We start from the raw sequence: 15,926 nt of genomic DNA on the forward strand, positions 1-15,926 counted from the left end.
CCTTTCGATATAATAGATGTTCCACTGAAGTGAATTCGATAAACGCGAACATTAGTGTGATAGATACTTTTGCATGGGATTTTAAGGGGGTGTTCTAACCGTCTGATGAAAACAATTCTATATATTCGGGATCACCTGTACACCTATCATGCACCATGCTGCAATTAACATGCGTAGATCTACAAACATGTCCAATGTTTTTATTTTTTTAGAATGAACACGTCACAAATAAGCAAAAAGTTTCCATTGTCCTTGTTGCCCTCCTTGCTCATTTTTACAATACATACATCCTCACATCAAATTCATACCCAACCCATCAACATACCACTGTAGTTTACCCCTTCAGCCAAGGATTTATTATGCTGAATTTCAATTATGCCTAAACCATCAGATAAAAGGGTCACGCAATGTTCAACTAGGACGTATGGTCTTCATCATGTTCAACATTCTTGGACAACAATTTTGAATACAGTAGCCAACCAATTTTTCTGACTCCAATAATTCGGACGAGCAATATTTCAGACATTGCTGAGGAACCGTCGCGCACCTCAAGGAGCGTGTACATTTTCACGACCGATATTTCGGACTTTGTGGAGTCTAAAAGTTCGGACTTTCGGACTAAAATAGATGCCAATAATATGTGGAGGTCGTTTTTCAACCGAAAGTTCGTTATTTCAGCCTAATATAGGCGCGAGTGGGCATCGCTGTCGCAACCAACCCGTTCCCCACCACCATGAAAGGCGCCATCTTGGATTTAGACGGAATCGGCGGGCGCAATCGGACTGGCTTGGATAGGCTTGGCTCTTTGTTCTCCATCGTTGCCATTCGAGATAATGGGGTGCTCTCCGTTGCCATTGAGATGGCTTACAAAGTGCGTGCGATCGCATTGAAAACGGTATACAACGGGACACAGGCCGCCGCAGTGGCTCAGTGGTTATGGCGTTCGGCTGCTGACCCCAAAGACGCAGGTTCGATCCCGGTCGCGGCGGTTGAATTTCGATGGAGGCAAAATTCTAGAGGCGATGTCAGTGCACATTAAAGAACCCCAGGTGGTCGAAATTTCTGGAGTCCTTGACTGCGGCGTCCCTCATAGCCTGAGTCGCTTTTGGACGTTAAACCGTCAATAAACCGGTACAGTGGGACAGCTGCAGCGTCTGCCGCGGCTTGGACGACGCCCCTCGCAGTGTGGCTCAGCAAGCGCGGTAGAGGTGGGGAGGGGGGACTGCATTCGGAGGCACTCGCTTCCGCTCGCGTCTTCCCGTGGGTTACCCATGGGTTACCTCTCGGTCTTCGCGAGAGTCATTGCCCCATGCAAACTGACTGTTTATGCTTTGCGCAGCGAGTGCATTCATTCGCGGCATGATTGCAGCCGCGTCGCACTGGCTTGTATCATGACGTGATAGGGTGTGGACATGACAAAAGCATGGCTGTGACTCAGGTAGAGGCTAATATTATCGCTTGTAGGCGGAACATGGGGAGCGGCGTTTTCACGATTTTGAATGCCGATTTTTCGAAGAAAAATTTTTTTTTTTAAGTTCATAAATTTTTTGGAATGTTCGATTATTCGGACCATTTTTCGGGTCCTGCCGAGTGCGAAAAATCGGTCGGCGACTGTAGTGGAATATTGTAAGGTACTGATATGGAAATGTTGAAGGTAATGAACCGTTGTTCCGAAGCATAGCAAACAAAATCTTTCTCAAAAGTTTTTCCCCCACTGGTATCGAGCAGTTAAGACTCTCATAGAAAACCTATGGGGAACGTTTTTGTGACTAGCAAAAACATTACTAGCGAAAAAATGCAAGCCTGCCCAGGGGAGATCTGCAGATATATTTTTATAGTGAAATCTTACAATTAATGAAAAAATTGCATTCATGAACTCTTTCTCGCTGAAAAATGCTTTTGTCCAGAAATGTTGGGCATGTTATTAAAAGAACGGCTGTCATAGGCATCAACTTCTGGCTCAGAAATGAGCTGATATGCGTAACACAGTGAGAAAACACAGAGCAATTAACAACCATCGAATGAATGGGTGTAGAGGAATAACGACTTAGGAATAATATGATTGAAGGTGGCTGCATACCATACTCCCTGAAACAAGCCCATGTTATACCGCTTTACAAGGATGGCAAAAGGAATGATATTTCAAATATCATCCAATATCTACTGTATCATGCATTTCACAAATATTCATCAATATGGATCTGCAATCAATATCGCAATCAATATGGATATGAATCTGCAATCAATATGGATGGATATGGATGCTAGCCATCCATACTGATGGCCAGCATCAATATGGATCTGTTGCTGTTTCTGATACCCAAACATTATTAGAAAAGCTGTTGGATCCTCTTCATTCCAATCTTGATAAAAATGAAGTGTCATTTGATTTTTTTCTTGATGTTCACAATGTGCTTAATACTGCACATCACAATATTCTCTCCGAAAAACTGTCTTGTGATCCTTTTGTGGTCCTTTTCTGATGTTAAGAAACTATCCATCTGAGCGATCGCAAATGATGGCACTTGGACCTGTTCAAAGCAAAATTATAAATTTACACAGTAGTGCTCCCCAGGGATCTATCTTATCCCCTATCTTATTTAATCTCTATGTTAATGACCTCTCCAGTGTTTACCAGATTTACCAATATACAGATGACACCCAGCTCATCCCAACTAATGCCAATTTTTCATGCACACTCCGGGAACTTCAACAGGATGCTACTGAACTGTATGATTCGTTCCAGACTAACTTAATTGAAATTGACCCCTTGAAAACAAAGCTAATGTGCTTTAGAAATCCACACAAACTGATCTTGAATAACGGATTTTTTTTTTTCACAGTTCTGCATGCACCTCATGTTCTTGCTACCACATTACCTATGTTCCTATACCCAACCCATCAACATATATATATATATAGACAGCAATTTATACTGGATTACACACATGGCAAACCTCAGCAAAGAAGCTCAGAGTTGTCACACGCTTGCTATATACTATGAAGGCCTAACTGCCATTTGCCATTAAAATGTTTAATAGCGCAATCGTTAGGATATTCTTTGCTTAGATATGGCATGTGTTGTTTCTTTAACTGTTCTGCTATATGGAAAAACAGGATAAAACGTATTCTCAAGAGCATGGCTGAGTGTTATATATTGTCACGACCAGAGGAGCCGTGAAGGTAGACGTCGAGAAGAACCCAAGACCGGGAGCCCTCTTTTAATTATGGAGCCAGCTTCCACGACACAGAACAGCCGAACAGCACAGCGCGCCACGAGAGCCCACTGCCGCTTCGTCGTCGTCTTCGACTCAGCACGGAGGCCACGCGGCGCGTTAGGCGCGTGGCATTATTCCACGCGTTAGGCGCGTGGCAATATTCATCATCCAAAAAAATTATTTCTCTCCTCCGGTTTGCCTTCCTTTGATGGTTTGGTTTGGTTTGTTTAACGTCCCAAAGCGACTCAGGCTATGAGGGACGCCGTAGTGAGGGGCTCCGGAAATTTTGACCACCTGGGCTTCTTTAACGTACAGTGACATCGTACAATACACGGGCCTCTAGAATTTCGCCTCTATCAAAATACAACTGCCATAGCCAGGATCGAGCCTGCGTCTTTCGGGTCAGCAGCCGAGCGCCATAACCACTGAGCCACCACAGCGGCTCACACCTTCTTCAAACAAATTATTGTAGTGTGGTATTTCTGGAAATGCGATTTTAAATTGGACAATGTTAAATCAGTCCCACTGCGAAAAATTCCTCAAAATGTTGCCCTTAGAGTGCTAGCTCATTTTGGTGAATACATAAGGTCATAATATATACCATATATATTTAATAAGTTGCCCGATGATGCTTTCAACTCACAGTCAGTTATGTGATGCCACCCCTAAGCTCGAACTATTTGTGAGTCAATACGGTAAGTGTTCAACAAAAACTAAGAGTGACAGAAAAAAGGCTGCTGTTACTGCCGGATGGCACCCCACAAGCCCAACTATGGCTGTGGTGTGTCCACATCTTGTATTACATCCCTGAATTAAATAAATTATTATTATTATTATTATTATTATTATTATTATTATTATTATTATTATTATATCATTAAGTCACCTTGATCGACAGTGTGATTGGATGGACAGACTTCAGTGTTGTCCTGTCATAGGGGTCATAACCGTCATCATGCATGAAATCAGGCCGAAGGACATAACCACACCTAGAAAAAGAAGAAAAAAAGAATGTGTGTTAGACTTTTCAGAAACTGCAAGCAACAATAGGCTAATTTTTGGTCCCCACTCCTATTTCACATCCGTGTGCTTACTCAACTGCCTTTGAATGGTTCTTATCCACGCATCATTCCCTTATCACTACCAAAAAAAAAAGGTACCTTCCTTGAGCTAAGTTGCCGTAAGTGCAGAGATGAATTAACTGCAGTGGTCAAGACTATAGTGGTTTCTTGACTATGAGAGAAATGAGTGACTCTCGTCTGCAAGTAGTGGCCATTTGCATCAAACAGTTGAGATTGATAAGGAAAAAAAAAAACACAAAACATGTTACAAGCTGTCATATTTTGGTGCTTAACTCTAATTTCGCTACAGGTTGAAATAAGAAACACACTGAGATCATGCAACCAAAGCATAAAATGTGCCACCAAAAAGCAAGTCATGAAAGCAAACATGCCCTCACTTAAATGTGACTGTTGGACACATCTGTCCCACCTGTGATGAAGAGCAACTGAATTTTTATGGCCCATGGAATATTTAACTTGTCTGTGCAATGCAGCATAGTTTCATGAATATACAGAGATTAAATAAAAGTTAGTCACTGCATTATCTCCAGAATGCACAGTGCTCTTAGTAAATAAAGTGTGCTTAAAGTGTGCTTAGCTCTCAAACAGCGTCTTAGCTTTTGCGAATCGACTCCATAATAGTATGCAGCAGTAAGTGCAGAATGGCCACTATGGCATCATGTTAGATTACCTGAGTACATTAAAACTTTTCGTTTGAAAGACATGACACAACCACTCTAAAAACTGAAACCATGTCCTTCATCAGTACCATTGCCTTAGCAAAAAACATTAACAACATGCCATGATAACTGCCATAATGATAATGGATGCTGTCAAGTGAAACTGAGTCATCCTTGTCAGCTTACAGGCACACACATCATTTTGCACAATAATTGAAAATTGAACTAAAATGCACCTAACTTCTATCATGTCCGCTGCACCTAATCTTGTTCAAGTGAAAGCAAAGTAATAACTCAAGAATTATGGGGAATATTGCTTGACAAAAACTTCTCTCAACCAGGATGAATTTTCTTTTGTCTTTTGATGTAATTCAGTGCCATATATTTTTACTTTAGAATTCTGTTTTTACACCTTTCAAGCAGTGCTGTGTGTGTCCCTACTGTCTGCGTCTGTGTCTTTTAAGTTGTTTTTAAGAACCTTTTAATGCAGCTCCTATGCAATTTTTTTTATTTATTTACCCTTTCCCTCAGCTCCCCATACAGAGGTTTATAATAAAGTACAATGAATTAAAAAAATGAAACCAAATAAACACTTCCTTTACAATTTATCGCACACGGCAATACAATCCATTGTAACCTTATCTAAGGGGCCCCTACCTGCCATTAATTCTTGAATATTATTTAATATGTTTAGGACATTTAGAGTTAACACTGAAAAATTAAAATTCCTACCAATAGACCATGTGTGAAATTCTTTCCTATGCATTGACATCGGCACAGCAAAGATGGCCAAACTTATGCTGAAAGTGCTGTACCAGGCATGCGAAAAAAAAAAAAAAGGTGGCAGATGCCTGCCCCCTCAACAATTTTTTTTGCATAAAGCACAAGGTTAGCCATGTCACACAACAGCATAGATCTCGATGAATGGGAAAACCAATTACACTTGGACACAGAGTGGAGAAAAATTCATGCTAGCCACCTGCAAAATGCATTCTTAACATTGCAGACTACTTTTCAAGGTTGTAAACGTGCAAATGTAGGAAGTTGCGTCAAAAAAAAAAGCGATATTAAAAACGTGAGGCCAGTTACAGCAGTAGTGCTCTCAACCAAAACAAGCATGCAAGCAAGCAAGCACAATTTCAAAAGTTACTTAAATACTTGAAAGAAACGCACCGTCCATTCTGCAAGAACCTGCCCTGATTCAGCTGCATTGGACGATCTGAAAAGTGAAAGTGCCAAAAGTGACGGACAGTTCCTATTTACTGTTTTCAGGAAATACAGAACCTCACAAAAAAAAAAAAATTAGCATAAACACTTTTCATTAAATCGAACTACTACTTTGGTCAGTAACTTGATCTGTTTCTAAACTGCCTTGCAAATAATAATATTATTAGTACTAATGACAGAACAATGGCCACTAAAAGAAAATGTACAGAAGATCAAACATACAGAAGAAATGACCTATTCAAGGAAAAAATTTTATGACAATGACATGAACAAATACTGTGGAAATAGCATAAACAGCACTTGGAAATACATAAAAAAACAGAAAAGAAAAGAGAATAAACAAGGAAGCATGTAAGCGCGGTCGTATAATCATAATTCAGGTAACAGTGTTTGTTAGAAAACAACCAATGACAAAGACTATGTGATGTTCATTTTAAAATTATTGCAAATGACTAATGATGAATAAAGAGCCATGTGTCGTCCATACTTCAAATGGTGGTTAAAAAAATTATCCCTCACTACAAGACTGCAAATCTTCTTGGCCTAGAATTGATGAAGTACCCTTCACGGACCCTGTTAAAGGGCAGCTCCTGAAATTTTTCGAAGCTACCATATTCTAATGAAACTTGTACTGTAGGCTTTTCTCTCATTTCTGTTTACTTCCACCACGTTTGGCAAACATGCAACATTTAATTCCGGTGCAAATTGATTTTAACATTTGCCGCTGTCGTGGCCTCAGTTCAGATTTCTATGGGCAACACTGTATTTTCAACGCCACAAACATTCCCCACATGTTCACACCAGCTCCCTGCTTCACTTCCGAACTATTGAGGTGTGTATTAAATCTTCTCAGGCATTTTATGATAAGACTCATTGTTTTTGGCCACTACATCGGCCGTTCAATGCATTTATGAGTGTTTTTCTATTAATTTTTCCAACGTGATCGCTGCGTCACGCGTTGTCCCTAGTCATGGACCGAGTTTCGGTTTTGGTTGGCTGTTTTCATTGTTTTAGAATGTATCCATGCAGTACTTTGAAAAACGGTTTGTTGTGGTGGAGAGGGGGCACTCTAAGGAATGTGATGCGACTATCAGCTCAAAATGTTCGAAAGACACCAGAAATTGTCCTTAAAGAACTGTAGGAAGAAATCATGCCCACCCCATGAGGTTCAGTTAAACTACATAGTACTGCCATGTGCTGGCTGCACCTGGTATTGAGACGCCTGGAAGGGGGATTATTTTTGTCTGCAGGTATGTCAGTTTCTTGCTTTGGACCAGTCACAATTTTTCTTATTGAAAACATCGAAAATTTGGAGCTGCCATGCAGTTTAGTCAAAACTTGACTGGTATACAGCACTGTTGCTCTCTACAGTACATATGTGGGTAAAAGTTTTTCTTGCCATTTCTGAAGCTGTTCCTTCAAAACCCCAGAACTCAATACCCATGATAGGCAGGTTGATCATTTTACCCTTACTGCATTCCTTGATGTCAAGAAAACCCAATCGCATGCATTTGATCAAATTCCCTTCAGCAAAATTTCGTATAAGTCCTTGGCAAAAAACTTGCATAACATATTACATAAGTGTGCAAGGACTTGTTTTACATGAAATTAAATGGTATACTAAAAATCAGCGCACAATAATACATGTTCTCTGAAGATTTCATAATTGTAGCTTCATTAATAAAAATTTCTATACTGAGACCCTCTTCCCCCTTTAAGCTGTCATAGTATCAGGCTTCTCTCACAAGGCTAAAGCATATTACCCATGACAGCATTACTTTACGCCGATAATTGTGTAATGATTACACCTACAATGAGTCTTCTGTGCTAGGAAAGCTACCCAGAGTCAGTGAACTGTTCTAAATTCTCATGAAAGCATACCTAAGTTCAGAAAGACATAGGTGTGCTTTTATGAGAATGACCGGTCAGTAAGAAACATGAAACAAAGCATCTTTCTAATAAAGGCCCAAAAAAGAATGCCAAATTTATAGAACATATAAACAAACAGCACGTTGTTGCACCATTTGTGCATGGTATTGCCCCCCTTCCTTATACTGTTGTCATCTTTAATGCCAAAATTATCAATGTCAAATACAGTTAACCCTGGATGTAGTGAACCTCCATGGAGTGAATTCCCCAATATAGCATTAAGTCTCCCTAGTTCACCAGCACCATTCCCACTGAAGAGCGTGTATTGGTGACCTTAATGTAACGAGGATGTTGCAGAGGTTCACCTCGATAAAACGAACTGGTTAAGCTAACAAGTATCTAATAGCTAGTGCTGTGTTACCTGAGAATCGGCTAAACCACGCGAAAGTTTCGCAAAAATAAAAAATGCTGTCATGACAGGAATGTCTACAATAGCAGTGAGCGAATGCAGTTGATACATAGTGCCATGTTCAAGCGCTCTTGGTGTCACTTCACCATAAATGCAGTAGTCTCTGTAGATTTCACTTTTGTAGAGTCACACCAAGTGGTATGCAACAATGCATGTTCAAAAGCATTGCAAAACAACAGGGAATACAAAAGCGGCACACCCATGGCCGCTGCTCAGCTGTTGTCATAGTTCTTATTCACATAACCTAAAAGGCCTTCTGTGGTTAGAAAAAAAAAAAGTAAAATATAAAATAGCGAATCATACGTGAATCACCATGTAAGTATGGCACTGACAGCTGATGCTTGCTGGAAACTTGAACGGCAGAGAGCGCTAGCAATGTGAGGCGATATCAGAGTCCATTTTCGAAGGCAACGATGCCTAACAAGACTAAGAGAGGGGAGACTCGCGGGAAGAGGCTGGCATCACGCCATCAATGCAATTGCAAAATGCTGCTTCTATTTTACAAATTCAAGTGATGGAGGTTTACTGTAAAAGTTTGCTAGGGGATTTCTCCTATACAGTTGGATCTGGATATATCGAACTTGAGGGGGACCATGAAATAGTTTGATATATCCATAATTCGATATATAAAAAATGGCAATAGCTAACCTTTTCTGTAGCACAGAAGCAACAATACATTGCTCTGAATGAATTGCAAGAATGCTTTGGAACTAGCCACACCTACAATAAGTGAGAGAGAGAGGCCTAATTGTGTTACTGGTACAATATAAACAAAATTATTTCATTCAAATTAAGTTACAGTTGGTTTCCGCAACGCCTTCGGCAGCAAAGTGAGAGAAGCAAGCCTGATGAGAACCGCTGTAGCCTTCAGATAGCTTCACTGCATGGCAAGTGGTGTGTTCAATGGTGGCTTTCCTGCATGGCAGCAGTGTCACATGGAAATAAGGCTGCAAGACAGAAGGCTACCGCCAATCACGCACTACGTTCTCCACATTCGCCTTCACGTGGCTAGTGGTGCGAGCAGGTGCCCAAGGCCACGGTGATTCCGTGAGCAAAAACGATCGTGGGAGGGCTGTAAGGAGAAGCACCGCATGCAAGGGTGTGGCAGGCTGTGCAATACATATGTTCGTTGACGACAGTTCGATAAATGTGTTCAGTAGTGCTATACTCAATTTTCAAGGGAATGTTTTCACTATTCGACTTATGCAACAATTCGATATATCCGGGATCAACTGTATTTGTTTCACATTTTGCTTTAGTTCCTGATAAAGCTTTGTAGGGGGCTAGTTGGTCGTGCATACTGAGACTGGGGAGCGCTAGGTTCTAGACAAGGGAACAACACACGCAAAGGAACAACACGAGACACTCGAGGTGCTCGTGTCTCGTGTCCCTTGTCTAGAACCTAGCGCTCCCCAGTCTCAGTTTAGTTCCGGCTTTGTCCTTCAGAGTCTTTACGTGAATGCAGTAACGAAAAACTGCGTGTAACGAAAAATAATGAACTTTGCTTATTTTTCCTATATTCTGGCTTGACTTGGTGAAAAAAAAAAACCATTGGGTGCAATTGGGAATTTCCCAATTGGACCCAATCTTTATAGGCTCCAATGGGGATATTCAAAATTCCGCAAGTGCGCTTTTCCGCATAACAATGTTGTCCCAAACAAGATGGCTGACCATGCGTTTCCAGCTGAAACAAAGCAAGAAAGACTGGTTTTTTGTTTGATTCTTCCAAAATACATTCCTTACATTCTATCCACACCTTTAGCGCCTGTCCTGTAGCCCACGCAGTTCCTTTATAGCGAAGTCGGCCATCTTGTTTGGGGCAACACAGTTATGTGGGAAAGCGCACTTGCGGAATTTTGAATATCCCTTATTGGTTTATGGTCTATGGGGGTTTAACGTCCCAAAGCAACTCAGGCTATGAGGGAAGCTGTAGTGAACGGCTCCGAAAATTTCGACCACCTGGGGTTCTTTAACAAGCAACAACATCGCACAGCACACGGCTCTCTAGAATTCCGCCTTCATCGAAATTTGACCGTCGAAAGCCAGGACCGAACTCGCGTCTTTCGGGTCAGCAGCCGAGCGCCGTAACTACTGAGCCACCATGGCAGCAAACCCAATTGGTTCCAAATACAGAATTGGAAACAACTGGAATGTCTGGAGCATTGCACTCAAATACTCCAAATGGACATTCCAACTGGCTCCAGCTGCATACTATTGGTTTCAATTGTACACGACTAAAGACAATTGGAACCAACCGGAATGTCCATTTGGTTCCAATTGTGTATTTGAAACCAATTGGAGCCTATGAGGACTGCTTAATAAAAGTTAGCTCCCAAGTGAGGTGGAAGCTTGAATTAGGCCACAGGCAATGATGCATGACACATGAACCATGGGAACACTAAAATCCTGAACAGGTGCTACAAAACCAGAGTTCAATACACGTCCACTGAAAAAATTTTTTCATGCTTATGAACACCATTCATTGAACCCTCCTCCTGAAGCCGGTGGCACTGGTCCGTGGAGTGAAGTTATTGTATTTAATCACAACTACAAAGATGATTGAAAAATAGAAACAGTGTAGCAGATTAAGCTGCTAATATCTTTTTATATAAGAACCATATTATCTAGCTGTCCTGTGCTTGCACAGAGCAATATGCTGATCTCAGTCATGGAAATCACTGGCTTCGAATACCAAAAGCCAATGGTTTCTGTGAGTGTGATCAGCATACTGCACTGTGCAAGCACAAAACAGCTAGATGACTGGGTTCTTAGAAAAAAGATATTTGCAGCTTAATCTGTTGAACTTTTTTCATCTTGAAGTACAATTGGAGCCATTCGGAAGCTCCATATGGATGAACCAAATGGAATGCCCTATTAGATTCAGGAGTCCAAATGGCTGACCTATCGAATGTTTTTTGTTTTGTTTGTTTGTTTGTTTTTGCCTGGGTGTATACATATTGAAAGCAACGTTGATACATTTTATCTATCGCATCTTTGTGATGATGGAGTTCTACACTCATGTCTTAACAAATATCTTTCAATGATAACTACTATGCAAAGTAAGGTGTCTGGAAGCAAAGATGTAATGAGACAAGGCTTGACACCTTTTGGCTAATATGGTAAGGGTGAGCGTCTCCCTTGGCGCTTGCCTTGTCAACTAAGAGGAGTTCTTCAAGAGAGGGACAGCATCCTTAGTCTTATCCTTGCAACTGTTGGTCAACATACGACCAATGTACAATGTGATGTGATGTGCGCAAGCATGTCACATCACACCTTGTGTGTTGCATGTTGTGGGGTACGATGGAGTTCAAGTGTCACACCTGATGGCCACCGTGCAAAGTGCACATGCACATGCAAATGGTGTCCGAAGAGGCACAGAGGAAGAAGCGTGGTGTGGCACGAGGAGCGGAGGCCCGACGTGTAAAAAATATGAGGTACTGGGAGGAAGGCAGCGCAGCAGGGGACATGGCATTCAAGAGTGGAGGAGGCAGTTGATGGACAGCAGGTCCGTGCTGCCATGGGCCTCCACTGGATCATCTTTACAAGGCCTCTTGCATTTTGAGCTGCCATGCCCTGCTCATGTTCCTGGATCGTTCAATGCCTCTTCACCAGCCACCGACCTCCAGTGGATGTTGGTGTATGACCTCCTGCCGCATGGGTCCTTAGGGACCCATGCGGCATGGCCCATGGCCCTCCGAGGCTTTTCGTGAGACGCTATGCAGGTCATTGACCTGCGTCCTACCCAGCTGCAGTTGCATCTCCGCTTTGCCAGGGGCACTCGGTGACTGGTGAGTGCTTTCTTCTTGCTTGTTGTGTTGTGTGCATGGTTGCAGTTTAATCCATTAGTTTTTTTTTTATTTGGCCAGTATCTTATTGGTTTCTTTCATTTAATTCAAACATGACTTCATTGTTTCTTTTCCCTGTCTTGTTTACTTCAGTGCCTGCATGCAATAGCCTCCCCCGGTTGATACTGTGACATGAAAAGTAAGGTCAACAGGAGATAACAAAGCCTGAACTAAGAAAGGATTGCCCCCTATGGAGAAAATACTACGCAAGAACAGTTTTTCTAAAACATGCATAGTTTTTAGAGAAATTCCTCAGTACTGAAAAGGTACCTCACCTGGTGTCTGGTAGTTGAGGGCCACCATCTGGCAGCCACAATTCCACAAATGCACAGGATCATAGTTTGAGGAGTCAATGCGACTGCCCTTTGGATACACACGACTGAACTGTAGCCGGTGGTATGTGAAGCTTTGTTAAGAAAATTTAACAGCAATTCACACTCAACCCAGCACACATGAAAAGCTAGGCATCTGTTTGCGGTCACACCTTAAAGAAAGCAATAACACCAAAACAATAGAGCAGCTTCATGTGAGAATTTCCCTGCTCCCTGGTTTATGACTGCATACAAATCTAAGAAAATTTTCCCTTCTCTGCATGTGAAAGAAACACAGAACCACTGGAATTTTCAAAGTGGTTGCATTTTCTGGTATGTATCAGCCCATTCGTAGCACCGCTATTCGGAGACTACCAGATCCAATTCGATGTCATAGTAGTACCATGACATTTTTTATATAAAATTTTGGCACTGAAATAATTGAAAAATCATGGAATAAAATGAAAATGGGCACACCAACTAAAAATAAATCATGCAGGTTATTAGCAATCATGCACTTCATTGCCAGTGCATACACAGAATAGTCCCACACACAACAGGATACCACACCATGCTCTTCGAAGCATTCTCATTATGAGCAGAAGTCACTGTTCAGGATTTGAAACGCAGCTAAAATTCAATTTGCAAAGCCTTGACTGTTTGCACTGCTTACTGTGGCTCTGTGCTTTCTTTTTTTGGTTCCTACATCCAGACATAGTGTTTGCAAAATGTTCACCTTCCGCTACGAGCATCTATGGAAGTTTGAGAAACTTCTGTGAAGTTGCATGCTTCCCACAGTGATGGATGAAGCAGATCAACATGTTCTCTCTGAATGTGCAGCCAGCCATTGTCTCAATACAATGTTCCTGACAAGTCAACAAAGGGGATAGGTTGAGCACCTTATCATGAATATGTTTGCTCTCAGTTACTCACAAGTAGGCATGTCTGAATATTCGATAATTTTGAATATTCAGTCTAGTAGTAAAGTATTCAATATTCGATTCAATCCAAATCTTTGGTATTCGAAATCTCTAAGCATTCGTCTTGAGAGAATAACAATTCTGGAACTCTTGCCACATGTGGTCCCGGTTCAGCGTACCACCTCCAGGATGGCACCATGTCACGCGCGCACCAAAGCCCCGACTCCGCACTGCGTGCCTGTGCTCCCGCACAGCATTCCTTTCTATAGCCCAGTCACGGCGCTTGATGCAAAGTGAGGTGTGGCCAGCTGCGTCGCGCCGCCGACAATGGGCGAGCGCGTACCGGCAGAGTTTACAGTTGCGACCGTTGTTTTTAGTGAGGGTGCCATTGTTTGGGGACAAGTCACCCAGTTTCCCGCGAGCGGACTCCCGAAGCACATGCTACTTCATGTTCGAGCACATTTGCTCATGTTCCTCATGTCTGCAGTGCTGGCTTTGGACTTTTTGGTGTGCGCGTGAATGAGCACGCTTGCCTCGCATCTGCTGAGCTGGCTTTGGGCTTTTTTGTGTGCATGTGAATGAGAGTGTTTGCCTCATGTCTGCCGTGCACACTTTGGGTTTTTTGGGCCCGTGTGTGTGGCAGCCAGTGACATGTATGGGACATGACACTGCACAACTGCTATGTGCTACTCTGCGTCACAAATGCCAGAAAGGACCCCACCGCGAGGTATCACGAGTTACCCTGTGAACTACAGCGTCGAGAAGTGTGGCTGAAATTTTACACTCCCTGCAAAAAGTTGGCAAGAAAGTAGATGTCGATGTTGTGTCTTCTGCACCTGATCGTCTGTCTGGCTTATGCCAAGCTGTGAATGAAGAAAAGGGCAAAGTGGCTAAATGTACAACGAATCACCAGCAGCGCTTCGTCCCTAGTGATGAGGGGGTTGTTTATAAGATTCCTCTGCCCTGCGGTGGGCAGTATGTAGGGCACACTGGACGCTGTATAAATGAAAGACTAAAAGAACACTGCTATAAAGTTTCAAAAGTAGTTTCTGGACACCTCGGAATTAACTAAGAAAAAACAGGGTGTGTCGCTCTACCATGAAAAAATTGTGATCGCAAAAAACCAGAACAAAACTGCCAGCCAGCCAAACTGCCAGGCATGTGTCAGAGCCCCTTCATTAGCACTGCTGCAAGAGCTGTCACTTCTGGGGGACTGATAATCTCTGTTGATTTCCCGAATGTTTCTGTTGCTGTTGTCGTGCTTTTCTTTTTTGCACGCTGTGTGCCTTTCCATACCACTGTCAATTATACTTAGTGGCACGAAAATAAACCTTCAGTACATAGTCAGCGCTGTGTTCCTCTGTTTCCTCGTCTCTTGTGCTTGTCTGAGTTCGCACTGTCTGGTGCTGAATGTTTTTCTTTTTCTAAATTACACTAAGTTACAACATATATACAGAAATATATAAAGAACTAAGATTCGACATGGAGAGAAGCAGAAATCTACTGAAGGCTATCGGAAATAATAATCAGTTCTTGTGATTGCAGGTAAGTTAGTTGCATAAGTGGGAAACTCGACTCGAGTTCTTCATGTAAAGATTTTAAACTAGGGAACATACATGGGCTGTAAGTACCATTGCAGGTGTCCATATCGTTCACTGTCCTTTTACCCACTACAACTGGGAAACATACATGGGTTTGCAAGAAGTGAATAAAAGTAGATTAAAAGCTTCAGGCGCATTTACGAAGCATCTTGAGGCACTGCCGCTCACCTGGTCATGCATTGTGCAAGCAGCCGTCATGAATAGCGTTCAGGCACACACTAGAAGGGGGATTTCCACCTGCTGCGGTAATTTGTGACATAATCGGCACTTTCAATGGCGACTTAAAAATGCAGTCATTAATGAGAAACTATAAAGCGCACTATTTACATCCTTAAACAGTCAGCACTGGGCGCAACCACACAGCTGTCGATGCATTTCCCTGCAAGCAGTTGTCCCTGAGTAGTTGCACCATGGCGGGCACAAGGAGAACTAGGCCCAAGACGCCGTTTCTGAGCGACGTAGCGGGTCGCACCTTGTGCGCTGCTTATCAACCGGCCATGGCCCCGTTTAAACATCACTCGAACAATAGGTAATGGGTAATTCTGCTGTATAGAACATACAGAGAAAAATGGGACCAGTTTTACAAGCACACACCATGACATAATCCCTTGAGGAGAAAGGATATTTGAGGAAGAAAGAGCAATGCTGAGGACTCATCCATTTCTCAACCTTGGTCTCCGGAAATGATGACATTTCTGTGAAGTTCCCGATCCCTAAATGAGAAG

The 15,926-nt window shown here is 42.3% G+C and overlaps 1 protein-coding gene across 1 annotated transcript in view; it reads right to left on the bottom strand.

The window, feature by feature from the left end:
- Window positions 1–15,926, bottom strand: part of sl (small wing phospholipase C gamma 1) — a 105,356-nt gene that overhangs the window by 39,024 nt on the left and 50,406 nt on the right. The window contains exons 24-27 of the mRNA XM_089579843.1: window positions 15,827–15,914; window positions 12,645–12,769; window positions 6,133–6,178; window positions 4,105–4,207 (exon numbers count right to left, since the gene is read on the bottom strand). Coding sequence (XP_089435969.1) covers window positions 4,105–4,207; window positions 6,133–6,178; window positions 12,645–12,769; window positions 15,827–15,914 — 362 coding nt within the window. The remainder of the gene's footprint in view (window positions 1–4,104; window positions 4,208–6,132; window positions 6,179–12,644; window positions 12,770–15,826; window positions 15,915–15,926) is intronic.

This window comes from Amblyomma mixtum, chromosome 3 (genome assembly GCF_055824585.1).
Source record: "Amblyomma mixtum isolate Tamu chromosome 3, ASM5582458v1, whole genome shotgun sequence".
Classification (NCBI taxonomy): domain Eukaryota; kingdom Metazoa; phylum Arthropoda; class Arachnida; order Ixodida; family Ixodidae; genus Amblyomma; species Amblyomma mixtum.